This window comes from Astyanax mexicanus, chromosome 1 (assembly GCF_023375975.1).
Source record: "Astyanax mexicanus isolate ESR-SI-001 chromosome 1, AstMex3_surface, whole genome shotgun sequence".
NCBI classification, from domain to species: Eukaryota; Metazoa; Chordata; class Actinopteri; order Characiformes; family Acestrorhamphidae; genus Astyanax; species Astyanax mexicanus.
In genome coordinates, this window is record NC_064408.1 from 95,078,040 (window position 1) to 95,091,846 (window position 13,807).

The following is a 13,807-nucleotide window of genomic DNA, read 5'->3' on the forward strand; positions in this document are numbered from 1 at the left end:
TCCCCTCATTGGGCGCCAGCTTTACACGCAAGGTCAGTGATGAGAGCAATAAATCACAACAATGACAAAATACTGTATAATGATACACATAAGGTACTGTGTTAAATCCAGATTACTCAGGTTGTTAATAGTAAAGTGAAAGCAAGTTTCAGTGTGGAATCTGTAGAGCTCACAGTTGGTCAGTCAGTAAATCAGGAGACAGATTGTCTTTTATCAATCAGAGAAAGTTGCCATGTCAGTCAGTATGTCACTGTTCCACTAGCGGCACACTTAAGCCAAAATTAGCTAAATTAACCTTAGCATAACATATCAAAAACCATATAATATAAGCCAAGCTCTAATTTAATAATCATAGTAAGCAAACAGACTATATTCAACAGTATGGTATAAGTAAATTATTCCTGATTAAAAGCACAAACAAACAGCTTTTAAACATTTAATTTATTTATTCAAATGTACAAAATCACGTTCAGAATAAATGTGTTTAGGCTTTGTCATCAAGGCAATAAAGAATTTTCAATTCCCAGCCTCGCTCAAAAACCACTGAGGCCATTTTCATCATTTCAGTAAAGATCTAAAATCCAGCTCTACAATTTTGGTAATATTGTAACTAAGGTATATAATAAAACATCTTGTAAAAAGTGCAGTACAATCTATACAGGGCTTATAGAAAGTTTATACACCCTTTAATAAGGTTAACATTTCCTGGCCTTATAGAGTTAAATAGTTTAAAATTAATGTTTCAATCATAACAATCACATGCATGTTATGTCTTTAGTTTTTAAAGGAGCATTTAGAAGTATACAACCCATAACTGGGAACAATTATGGCATAGTAAGTTTCTCCAGACCAGTCTGAATGACTTTGCTTACATCTTTAAAGTTGAATTATTCTGATGTTTTGAAAACATTGGTGACCTAATGTTGGAGTTTTTCTTTGGATCTTGTGTATTTTTGTTACACATCGTATCTATCACACAAAAACCCTGTATTTTAATGTTGTCGTTTTTTAGTGTGAATCTGACATTCTGAAATTTACATTGTGTTAAAATATCACGACGAATGGACCTATAAATGCTCCAACATTACTTCTATTCAAAGTTTACAATTTTTTTTCCTTCGCTCATAATGCTGCCCTTTTAAAGATAGGAGGTTTTTACATGACAGCGTTGACATACGGTAATACAGAACTGTCCAATATTATACTACACAGATTTGAGCTTCCCTAATATCTCTCTGTCTTTACTGACTGACCATATAGTACAGAAGGCCAGCCTTCTCTTGGTCTTATTAGTTTATTATTGGAATTTCCCTGCTTATTTTTTTTTATAATTTATTAATGTTAGTGCCTGTACTTATCCACACAAAGTCTCTTTATAAGGTAATTTATCAGCCTAGTCTGTAGTGTATGTCATCATTTTGACATATTTTCCTTTACTTACAACTAAACATAAAAAATACACTGACTCAATATGTACCTGTATTAGAATATAAATGGGCGGTTGCATTAATTCAAGGTCCACTTTTTTTATTTCGTAATGTAATTAATGTCTGAGCTAATCTGTGAATTACAGATGAGCTTATACTGAAAATGCTGCAATAGTACTGTCTACCTAGTTTGTGTTAATTTTTGATGTTGCCATTTGGACTGTACAGACCAAAACAAAGTGTCATCTCTTTTGTGCTGAAATGCTATAAGGGTGATAACGCTTTCTATAAGCCCTGTATTAACAATACAATCCATTTTTCTTTTTATAATCACCTTAGCAAGTCTATACATTACAAATACAGCATCATTCATGGTTGCCACTTATGAAGAGTGGAGCTTCAACTTAATGAAGGGGACTGAATGTACATTCCAACATTAAATGCTTTTAAAAAGGTCTCAGTTCAGCATAAAGGCACTCATTGTGGCTGATGTTTAGTGCCCCACCTGTCATTATTACTTTGCAATAAACTGGAGGACATTTATACAGTCAAAGGAATGCTTACTGTGTTTTCATACAGAAAATGACTGAAATATAATCAGTTCCAGTTGCAATTAACAGCATGGATACAAAAATGAATCTGCACTGAAGGTCCTAGAAAATATCATTTGGAAAAAAACACAGATATGACTGCATATGCAAGATAACAATGGAACTGTTATGAAACACATACTATGTTTGTAGTAAAAAAAAAAAAAACACTTTCTCTTTGGTTGGTTTTGGCAATATGAACTTACTGTATTTCTATATAACTGCACTAAAATGGAACATCAACAACTCAGTCAGCTGATAGTCTTGACTGGAATATTGCTTCGAGCAATTGCTTCGAGAAGGTTGCCTCGAGCAAACTTTTCAAATAATACGAAAACTGGTATCTTTTCCCCAAACATCTAGTTAAAAATGTTCATATATAATATTTTTTATTTATAAAAATAGCTTTTTGTAATCTCAGCTGATTATCCTGCATATTTAAAATTGTACGTATTTGCAAGTCAAAAGTAGCCACAGAAACGTACGACTTTAATTTACAGTGACTTCACTGATAAACGAGTGCTGTGAAAGACTAATAACAAAAATGTTGTCTGTAGAAAAAAAACGAACCAAAAAACAAAAGATTTTTATCCACAATCTTCTTCAGCTGAGACGACATTGCAGTCTCAAAGAAAAGCACACAAATTTCTCTGGCTTACACATTCACCACTTTGGTGGTTTTACATGTGCTGGTCTGTGTCACTCTAACTTGGTTAGATTCTAACCATCAAACACAGTAATCTTAACAAATATTACTCAACGGAGTATCTTACAGTATGGATTCGCTCCAGAAACGGCAGGCCACTGCTGTGTATTCTAAAGAAATGGCACCAAAGTTTAAAATCACCACATTCAACGGACTAGACCAGGGGTCATATGTATAAAGAGTGTGTACACACAGAAATAATGCTGAGCAAAACGTATGTTAAAATAAATTAATATTCTGTCAAAAATGAAAGTGTGTAGGAATATCCGGGGGAGAGAACGAGAAATACTGACAAGTAGTGTAAAGTAGAGGTATTCATTGGAAGTGACTTTTTTTCAAAAACAGTTTAAAACTGAGCATATTAAGTAGAGATCACTTAATATGATATTTCATATCCAAGCTGCCTTTTATCATATAATATTATTACTTTTATTAAAAATAAGAGTTCATTCTGTAGAGTTATGTTTCAAAGTAAACAAGAACGAGCTCTGTACAATATTGCTGTGCTCAGTAGGAGTCCTGGGTGTGTGTGAGACAGCTGATATAGTGTGGGTGCATCGCTAACAAGGCTAAATACAGTCGCTAATGTTAGCTAAATGTTAACTGTTTTAGTTGATGTTAGCTAAATGTTAACTGTTCTAGTTGATGTTAGCTAGATATTAACTGTTCTAGTTGATGTTAGCTAAATGTTAACTGTTCTAGTTGATGTTAGCTAGATATTAACTGTTCTAGTTGATGTTAGCTAAATGTTAACTGTTTTAGTTGATGTTAACTAAACGTTAACTGTTGTAGTTAATGTTAGCAAGATGTTAACTACTTTAGCTAATGTTTACTATTTTAAATCATGTTATCTTGATGTTAACTGTTAACTGATGTTAGCTAAATGTTAAATACTTTAGCTAATGTAAGCTAGATTTTAACTACTTTAGCTGATGTTAGCTAGATTTTAACTACTTTAGCTGATGTTAGCTAGATGTTAACTACTTTAGCGGATTTTAGCTAGATGTTAACTAATGTAGCTGATGTTTACTCCTTTAGATTTTGTTAACTGTTGTTCCTGATGGTAGCTAGATGTTTACTACTTTAGACCATATTGGCTACATGTTAGCTACTGTTCTACTTGTTATTAGCTAGATGTTAACTGCTATAGCATTATCTTTTCTTATCCCAATATCTGATATCAGGAACCATTTGTACACAATTTAGATCACAAGCACAGTGGTGCTGTTTGTACACACATTGTTATACATATGACCCCAGGATTTTTTTGTTTTTGACATTTTGAAATGAAAAAAAAAAAAGGATTTTTGTTCCACTCAACTGCCAAAATGGAACCCCCCCCCCCCCAAGTTCAGGACAGTTCTACACCAAAACGAACCCTTAATTGGACTGTTTGATTTTTGTATTTCTTCACTCTCAAACAGTGAGCCAGGCTTTTTTTAAATGCCTCTAAAACCCCAGAATGACCATCACGCCATATTCTTTGTCCAGGGATTAGAAACAGCCCACTCATGACACAATACTGTTGAAAATGGGAGCAAACCTTTTTTTAAATTAATCTTTTGAAATGTAGTTAAACAATTAACAGTGGTATTATTTACTGTGCAGTGAAAAAGTAATTATTTCCACATTATTTCCACTTATTACATTATTTACATTTAAACCATTTGAAGTAATATAATGTATTTATATGGAAATAATGTACTTAGTCAGATAATTGAACACTGTTATCACATAAACATTATTAATGGTTAAACATTTGGTTTCCAATTGAAAAATGATGCCTTGTCAATTCAGAAACAAACCAAAAAGAAAAATATTTAGTTTCTGATCCCTGGTTGAATGATGCAGTGGCTCATTCTTGCTCTGGGTATTTTAACAGCAACAAAAAAACCTACACCTCAGTGTTTATTCATAGAAACATGATCTCTTCTAGGGACATGTAAATGTAAACAAACTCTGGCGCCCCACCATTGCAGTCCAAATCTCTAATGCATGTACGTGTGTATGATCAATGCTGATGCATCTGCAGACCACAGACCAACAGTGGCAGCCGAAAGGCCAATACACTACATGGCACACAAGGGGCGTATGTGAATGGGCAGTGTGGTGTGAGATCCGCAGCTCCCCCTCTGGAGGGCTAGTTTGTTCTGGGTGGACAGGAGAGGTTTTGGCAGGTTCTCCTGGACCCTGGAAGGCAGAGTGGTGATTGTCGTGGGGTCAGTTCTTACTGGCCCCGGCCCTTGTTAAGCTTCCCGGCACTTTCAGAAGCCACCCTGGACGAAAGGATGGCTGAGAAGCCCCTCGGCAGTAGGCCGCCACTTCTCCTCCACAAACACCTGCCGCAGGAAGTCCCTGCAGGCGTCCGACACGCCCTCTGGCAGGTTGGGTTTAGTGGGCTGGGTGGCGATTTTGAAAATGGCCGCCATAGCTTCATATTCAGCCCAGGGAGGCTTTTGTGTCAGCATCTCCACAACTGTGCAGGCCACACTCCTGAGAGACAGAAGAGAATTGGAGAACTTTATTAATCTACTAGAATATAGTGTTCCATATCTGGCTAAAAACATTTATTTTTTAATAATTTCAGCACTTTTAAACCTGATGTCCCTCTGCCAATACATTCCTTAGAGAGACTTTCTTTCTTCATGTCTCACCTTAGTCTAAGGATGTGCTCACACTAGGCATGGTTCGATTGAATCATGCTGTAGCAAGTTTTTTTTTTTTTTTTTAGCAACAACAGCAATGAAGTCTGGTACTGATGATGAATGTTTATTGCTGGATGATTATAGAAAATGCCACTCCAACTCATTCTAAAGGTATGGGATGGAGCTTCATCACTACCTCACAGCACAATACTTGTCTGCGGTGTGTTTTTTTTTAAGTTTCTAGCCCACATATGGCAATGGGTGTGGTAAGCTTCTCTTAGAGTAGCACTCAAACAGCAGTGCATTGGTAATTCTTTTATATGCACTATTAAAAGACACTTTCTTCACATGGTACACTCTAAAGCATTTGGGTTTACGCAGTAGAATGTGTGTCTGGCTATCCTTGGATGTAATGAAGATCTTGTCAATCACAAAAAACAGCTTATATATTTGTTTTACCAGACATCAGCTTTGCGGCCATATCCCTCTCCGTTGATGACTTCTGGGCTCATCCAGTAGGGGGTGCCGGTGACTGTCTTGATGCCTGTTCCTGACATGCAGATGGTTTGAATGCGCTTGCTGGCTCCGAAGTCTCCCAGCTTCACGTTTCCGGAAGAGTCCCTCAGTATGTTAGCGCCTGGATGGAGAAACATGCAGATCCAGTTACACACTCATACATAGACACTCACAAAATCACACACACACACTCACATAGAAGTCTGACCAGCCCATATATGTCTGAGCTGAACTGCAGAAAATGATTAAGTGGTATAGAAGCCTTATGGTTAGCGACATGCCGGCCTCTTCCCACGCCTCCAGCCGGAATGGTTTTTCCGTTGGAGAAGCCCCTGTACTACAATGTTGCCTGTGAGATTTGTGCTTGTTTGAGCAGTGACTAATTCACACCAGCCGCAAAACCTCCACACCCTCAGAGTCTCACTGAACTGACGACAGAAAAACGGAAAGAGAAAGAGACGGAGAGAGAGTCTCGAGAGTAGAGAAAGGAGAAAGCAATAAGAGAAGATGAGAAACAGAATGGTATTGAAAAAGAAGAGCAAAGAGAAGATCAACTCTTTGTCATCTCTTCTCTCTTTCAGTTGACTTTTCCAGAGGATGTCCAGTTTGCTATGGGAATGTGAACAGCTCACTCTCTCACTCACATAAATCAATTAAAAGAGTCTGAGGTTTATCTTGGCGTGCTCTTTGCCCTGCTCCAGCCATTATCACACTGTGAGCAACGAGCGTCTGTCGCACAGCGTAATGGAAGCAATGCGGAGATTGTCTGCACACAAATTTGATTTATGAGGATGTTTAGCCAATTCACGTAGGTAAAATAAAAAGAGATAACTACTCTCACAGCCGGCTCTCATTGGTCCAAGCAGTTTTGCTCAACTGCTCTGAGGAATGTTTAGTTTCTCCCTTTTCTGCTTCTTTTGGCTGCACCTAAAGGGAGTACTGTTGTCTGATGCAAGAGAGAGCCAAACCAAAGTCATTTCCTCAAATATTTGACCTTCAGCTGCAAGATGTTGCTAGATATTATTAGATATAGTTATATTTTGAAGATTTGAGAGTGTACAAGTTAATCTATATGTCCACTTGCACTTAAAAGGCAAAAGTCAGCTTTGATCTCTGAAAGGCTGTTCAGCAAAACTTACCTTTGATGTCTCTGTGTACAATCATATTGCTGTGGAGGTAAAAGACGCCCTGCAGGATCTGCCTGGTGTATCTGCGGGTCACTTTCTCAGTCAGAGCACCGTAGGCCTTCAGCTGGTCTTTTATAGAGCCCTGGACAGAAATACAGATACATTAGGCACATATGCATACCAAGGAAATGTTCATTAGCAATGATGGAGAGGCAGGAAGCTTGCAAAGTGTATGTGTCTGTGCACAGAGTAGGGTTTATATGTGCAACTGAAGGATAATTCCCAAATCTCCGATAAAGTCTGGTGTAAAGGAACCGATCATGTCATGACACTTTCTGAAGTGCAGTGTGTTTGGGGCTACAGGGTCTTTTACCAACATAGTGTGATCCAAGGGCTACTGAACTGACCCCATTACTAACCAAATTCAAATGTCGTTCACACAAATAGCAAACCTTTTTTCCACTTATTTAACAGTTGTTTTTTTCTAATCAAATATATAATTTCAAGAGCTGCAAAGGCTAATGTATCTATAATGTTAATGAGTTAGTTTGATTAATAATTAAAAGCATTCTTCTTTTTAAAGCCATACACAAATTACCTCGTTTGACCAGGGGTGTGTCTAAAAAAAAAACTATTAACCACATTACAATCATTTCATTCTATAGTTTTGACAGGCCTAGTAAGTAATACAATTATGTGTAAATAGTACTGTAAAGGAACTGTAATACCGGTAATCAAAAAGGAAAAATCTGGGCCATGCTGTGTAAAGCTCCTACAATTTGCACAATATTCCAGGAAAAAGTGAGCCACAGTTTAAAATAACAACAAAACAGTCCGTCAACAATGTGACAGTACAAAACTTCACAAGAAAACAGAACGTGCCAAGAAGCGTCCTTCATTTCTGTGCCAGTTTTCATCTGTTTACCCAAATGAAACTGGAAGTGTTTTGAGGTATTGTTCTGAGAGAGAGCCTCTTCTATTCTCAAAACATAGTCCCCCAGCAGGTCTCACACACACACACACACACACATACACACAGACACAAGAGTGTGTGTGCGTGGTATGTGTGTTCTTCGACACTCTGACCCAAACAGGCTAATGCAGGCTGCATTTCCTCGGCTTTCCTGTTTTCATCTCATGTGGTGGAAACAATGTCTCCTCAAGGCCCCCATCCAGAAACACCTGTGATGCATGCGCCAACCCTGCAGTCCACTAAGCAACTTCAGAGTGCCTCACTCTCACAACAGAATCTGATATCCTGCAACACGCTATGCTAACTCAAAAATACCCTGTTTTTAAAACAACAGCTTCTGACAAAAATTCTAGTTAAATCTTATATAGCCATTCACCATGACATGTTTGGTGTCCACAGCTTACTGCTTTGGTTTTGAACAGAAGCTGCAAGGCTAATGTTGCTAAGTAATTAGCACTGTGCAAACTAAATTCCCAAAATCAGGGATTCCCAGCCTCTTTTAACTTGCGAACCACTTAACTCAACACACAAGATATTCCACAGCCCACATGAACGTTCATGAGAGCACTTATTATCTTACAAATATAGCACAACAATTAGCACAACAATTAGCATAACTAGAGCAGGACAATAATTCAATATCAGTATATATAGACAAAAATGCTACAATAACAGTGATACGATTTTTAAACACATTTCCTTCATTTTAATATACAGTATTTACAACATATTTTAATGATTAATGTTAATTACAGGGAGCATTTCATAAATTAGCTAATTCATAGGTACATTAATTGAGTGGTCCTGCTAGATTTCCAGTAGCTTCTAAATTGTTACTGATGATATCAGAATTATATCTTATTAACAAAAAATGAAGAAATATACTGTGATAAAAATGTTAATCATATGTAGCCAATCAAATTAATAGGCTTTTATAACCATAGGAGCTTTCATTTTGAAAGACCAGGTTCTGTTTTGTTTATCCACGATGGGTAAACCTCAGAAAGATATATTATATATATATTTTTTCAGATTTGTGATAAAATGAATGCACCTATGTTGCATATTCCTACAGCTAGCTTTGTTGGTCTTATATTAAAAAATCCTAAATATGATGTTTTATTTTTTTATATCACATCATAAACTGTATTGAAGAACCTGCATTATGTACTGGAAGAATTATACTAGCGAGCTGGAGGCGTATAAACCCCCCAGCATTGAACTGTAGAGCAATGTAACTGTATTTTTTAAATTATGGAGCCCTATTTAGTAAGTCTGGGATAAGAGTTAGGGATGATGTGAGGTGTTGATCATCCAACATTTTATCCTAACTAACTCTCACAATTGTCAATGAATTAAATCAAATCCTCACAGCAAAGCTTCAAAATCTAGTAGAATAGTTTTTTAAATAAAAGCTATGAATACGTAGGTGTCTCAATACTTTTGTCCATACAGTGTATCAATCTTTTCTCTCTATTTTTTTCTCTCCTTTTTTTTTCTACCCTCTGAGACTAACCCTGCTCTGCTCTTCTTGCCCCTCCATCCCTCTCCTCTTGTTTCCTCTTATCACTAAGCAGCAGAGAGAGATGGTGGGCCTGATGGCTAAGGACCTTGGCTGGCTCTCCAGTCGACTCTGCAGCTTCCCGCCAGAGACCTTGGTCAAATATAAACATTCGCCTTTTTTCCACACGTGTGAGTGAGGCACTTAAACCGCAGCCGTGTGGATATTAAAAGCAGGCTGAGTGGGGCCGGAGCTCGTTAAAACTGTTATTTGCAGAGAAAATGAAGCTATAAAATCGAGCTGTTGCGCTGACAAAGGCCATGCTGACGTATCTGGGAGGGGGTGGGCGCTTTTTGGCACTGTGCGCTGGAGCTGGAAAGGGTGCATCCATTTGTTTTGAGCATTGTGCAAACATTCTCTTCGACAGAGCTGCTTTTTTGATGCTTTAATGAATGTGTGACCTGTGATCTGCTGGATTCTTATAGAATAGGTGATATAAAGGAGAGATGTCCCCTAGAGAAGTCCACAACTCTTTTGTTCAACTATTGTTCTACAATATGTGTATTGTATCTTACTAAGATTTACCTATCATGGATTAATGGTTCAATACCTGGTCTTTCAAAATGAAAAACTAAATTATAATATAAAAAAGCAAATACATAATCTGCACAGGGGTGCACAGCTCCAATCCTGGAGGGCCAGGCTCCAACTAAGGTTACTAGTTAGTAGCTATCATACTCAAGCACACTGACTTTGTGTGGTGCATCGCAGGGAATTGATATACAGTATAGAGTATATTCAGTGTATACACACCCCGGGCATGAACTCCACAAAGATAGAGAGCTTCCTCTGCTCAGGATCCCGAAGACAGCCATAATACTGGACGATGCGCTCATGACGAAGGTTCTTCAACAGCTGAATCTCACACTCCAGTGCATTCACCTCCTGTTAAACAGAGAGGAGGGGGTAAGAGTTCATGAATGTACTGTAAAACTGGAACTGTGAAAAAAAGGGGTGGAAAAGTATAGTGATATTTTAGCAAACTGTATACACAACATACCCCTTCTAATAAATGCATTTCATTAAGTTATACATATTGCTGACACAGATGTGCAAATGCACACACACACACACACACACACACACCTATATACAGCATGTCTAGTGTAGCAGATAAATATGAACCTATTGCCACTACGCTTAATTCCAGGTTTGTTACCATTCTATTATAGTAAAAAATTAAATTAAAATGTTTCTTTCTATAAAGGGGGATAAAAAGTTTAAGAAACACAGCTTTACCCCATTGACATCTAAGCTTTTTATTAATATCTACTAATCATAATTCTGTGAAAAGGAAAAGAAATGTGAACAGTGTGTAGGAATCAGAATGATGCGATTGATCAGGTTTTATTTCCAGCTTACCTTGCTGGTCTCGTGACACTCGGGGTCAAAGGGAACCTGTTTGACTGCGAGTTCTCGACCCGTGTCGGCATCATAGCAGAGGTAAACCTCACCGAAGGCACCGCGACCCAGCAGCTTCCCCTGACGCCAGTTGACTGGTGCCTGTGGGGCTGCACACACACACACACACACATCGCAGACAGACACACAATTGTTTTTAATATTTTGTTACAAATTACGCACAGACACACACACACACACTCACTTACTTATGCAGACACTCCGAGAAACACACACACACAGACCACAGCGACGTCAGCAGCTCCACAGACACAGACTCACAGTCTACACAGTCTCAAACCACAGCTTAGTTTACAGCTTCAAGCTCACATTCAGACTTACACATTCACACTGATTTATACCGCTCTACATGGAAACAGGGAACAGACTTGCTGACACTGAATTATTCTCCAGTCTCTTATCCTTTACTCCCTCTGACTCTATTCGTTCGGCAGATGGATCATCTAAATATAACCCCTCTAAATCAGAAAACATGTCCAAATAAGTCTTCTTAGTTTATTACCTTCATTATTTATCATCACTTTTTAATGGCTAAGCCAGGAGGAGACAATGCACTTTTTTATGGCTCTCTTGACAGTTATGGCATGATTAATATCTATCAGTAATCACACACAGAGGCATTATTCAAATGAGTGACACATATCTTTACATGCTTTACACGTTTTAGTGTTTTAACTAGTGGTATCAATAGATAAAAAAAGATCACACTAATCACAACAATATTCAAGTTAAAATGCTCATAGTTTCTTTTGAGATGGAGAACAAAACTAATAAGTGTATGGTATGGTGTGGTATGCACTGCAAACTTCCTTAAGTAAACTTTTGTTGTTTTTAAAGTAATATATCAGTGAAATTTCAGTCATTTTTAAATTAGAATCTCTTAATCTGCTGAGTACAGGTTTTTAGAAAAATAATAGCCCAGCTTACATGGTTCAAACAGTAAAACATGACTTCTAACAGATAAATGGGGGTTAAAGACAGGTAGGCCATACCTCACGACTGTGCATATGTGTGTTTGAGAGAGAGAGAAAGAGAGAAATAAGTCGAAGAATGAGAAGATTTGGTAGGGTTAGGAGAGTGAGGGTTAGTTATGTTAGTAATGAGATTTAATCCATCCCATGTCAATATAAATAAAAAGTACTATATCTTTTAAACTCAACATAAGAGATGCTACATTTACATTGCTAAATAAAATCACTATTACTTGGCTAGGCTAAGTAAAAAGAATGAATCACAGGAGGATGTTGGTTAATTTGTGAAAAATAAATAAAAAAAAACATGAAAGTATTCAGATTTATCCTCTTGATTAATTTGTTAACATTGACAACACAAGTTTTAACAAATTATCACTGCTCAAATCTAAATGAACAACAGCAACAAACCAGACAGAATTCAACTACAATATATTCTATGTTGTCCTGTTCACTAATTCAGTAAAATAAGGCAGGATATTTGTTGGGTTGTGGTATGAGTGTGTGAACCACAGTCAGACAGAGCATTAGTGTGTATGATCATTACTCAAAATCAGACATCTCTTCTGGTTTCCACTGGAGCTGATTAGATGGCTCCACATATTACACACATATGATCCTGTTTATCTGAGTCAGTCCAGTGAGAGAAACTGAGGGATTTGAGCAACCAGGCAAAGCTCTATCTGTATTTCCATCTCCCACCAGTTAACATGCTCCTCAGCTTCTTCTAATCTGTCCAGAGGAAAAGGGGAGATTTTTGACCCTCTTCCAACAATTTGTCTAAAGAGCCAAAACAAACGGCACAGTATCATTAAATTGTTTGATGGAACCTGCAGCTTTGACTTGTTTCCAGGATGGAAGGAATGTTCTGTGAGGGAAAAGTATGTATGTTAAAGTTTAAAATACTTGTCTAAACTCAGTGGGATTTGATTGTTCCCGTTAGGGTTTAGTTGGGTTCAGATATTTCATTTCTTAAATATCTTCCAGGCTCAGAACAGGTTCTAGTTAAGTCTAGCTAAGGAACAGTGCAGTATGTGAAGTTTATCCAAATAAAAAAAAAAAAAACAGTTGGAAGATTTTGGGAAGCTGAATATTATTGATGACCTGGTGACAGCTGTCATTGTTGCTATGAGGTCATTGCTAATAGGACCATTAATATGTTCTCATGATAGAGGTAAACAATTTACCATATGATATTTTATTGTATCATAACAAATTTGATAGTGATTTAGTGATACATAATATATTTGTCTGAACAAAATTGTTGATAATGTCAGTTCTTAAAGAACAAAGACCAACTGCCCTCAGGTGAGGGTGCAGGAAGGAAATGTGGAGAGTGGACGCACTTGCGAGTGATTTATTAAACAATAAATAAACAAAATAAACAAAAACTGAGAAGCAGAGTACATGGGTGTAGAACAAATCAAAGAAACACATAACCTGACCGACGTAAACACGTACAACCACGGACGAATAACACAGAAACAAGGAGGACTCTTTATACACACAGAAGGGGACATGAAACAGGAAACACCTGGGACAGGGTAACAAGGGGCGGAGCTACAAACGAATAGGTGAGCAACAGGGGTGGAGACACGGGATAAACACAGGGCGCGTGCAGTGAAGGGTAAATACACACAGGGACAGATCAGAAAGACGCAAAAGCAGGATGAGAACGTGACAACTGCATCTTTTCTTTACAGAGTGCAATTTTTGCTGTTTAATTAAAAGAAAACTAAACAAAAAAAAAAACGATATATGTCAATAGCGTAAAACAAAAATCTGCTGCTACTATTGCATTTCAATAGACGATAGATATTGTGTATCAGGAAAAGTTTTAAATATTGTGATACCATTTTTATATTATGT

General features: G+C 37.4%; 1 protein-coding gene across 1 annotated transcript in view; it reads right to left on the reverse strand.

Moving 5' to 3' along the window:
- Positions 1 to 426: 426 nt before the first annotated feature.
- map3k22 (mitogen-activated protein kinase kinase kinase 22) overlaps positions 427 to 13,807 on the reverse strand; it is a 79,573-nt gene continuing 66,192 nt past the window's right edge. The window contains exons 14-18 of the mRNA XM_022683051.2: positions 10,908 to 11,056; positions 10,299 to 10,430; positions 7,024 to 7,153; positions 5,828 to 6,005; positions 427 to 5,216 (exon numbers count right to left, since the gene is read on the reverse strand). Coding sequence (XP_022538772.1) covers positions 4,988 to 5,216; positions 5,828 to 6,005; positions 7,024 to 7,153; positions 10,299 to 10,430; positions 10,908 to 11,056 — 818 coding nt within the window. The 3' untranslated portion in view covers positions 427 to 4,987. The remainder of the gene's footprint in view (positions 5,217 to 5,827; positions 6,006 to 7,023; positions 7,154 to 10,298; positions 10,431 to 10,907; positions 11,057 to 13,807) is intronic.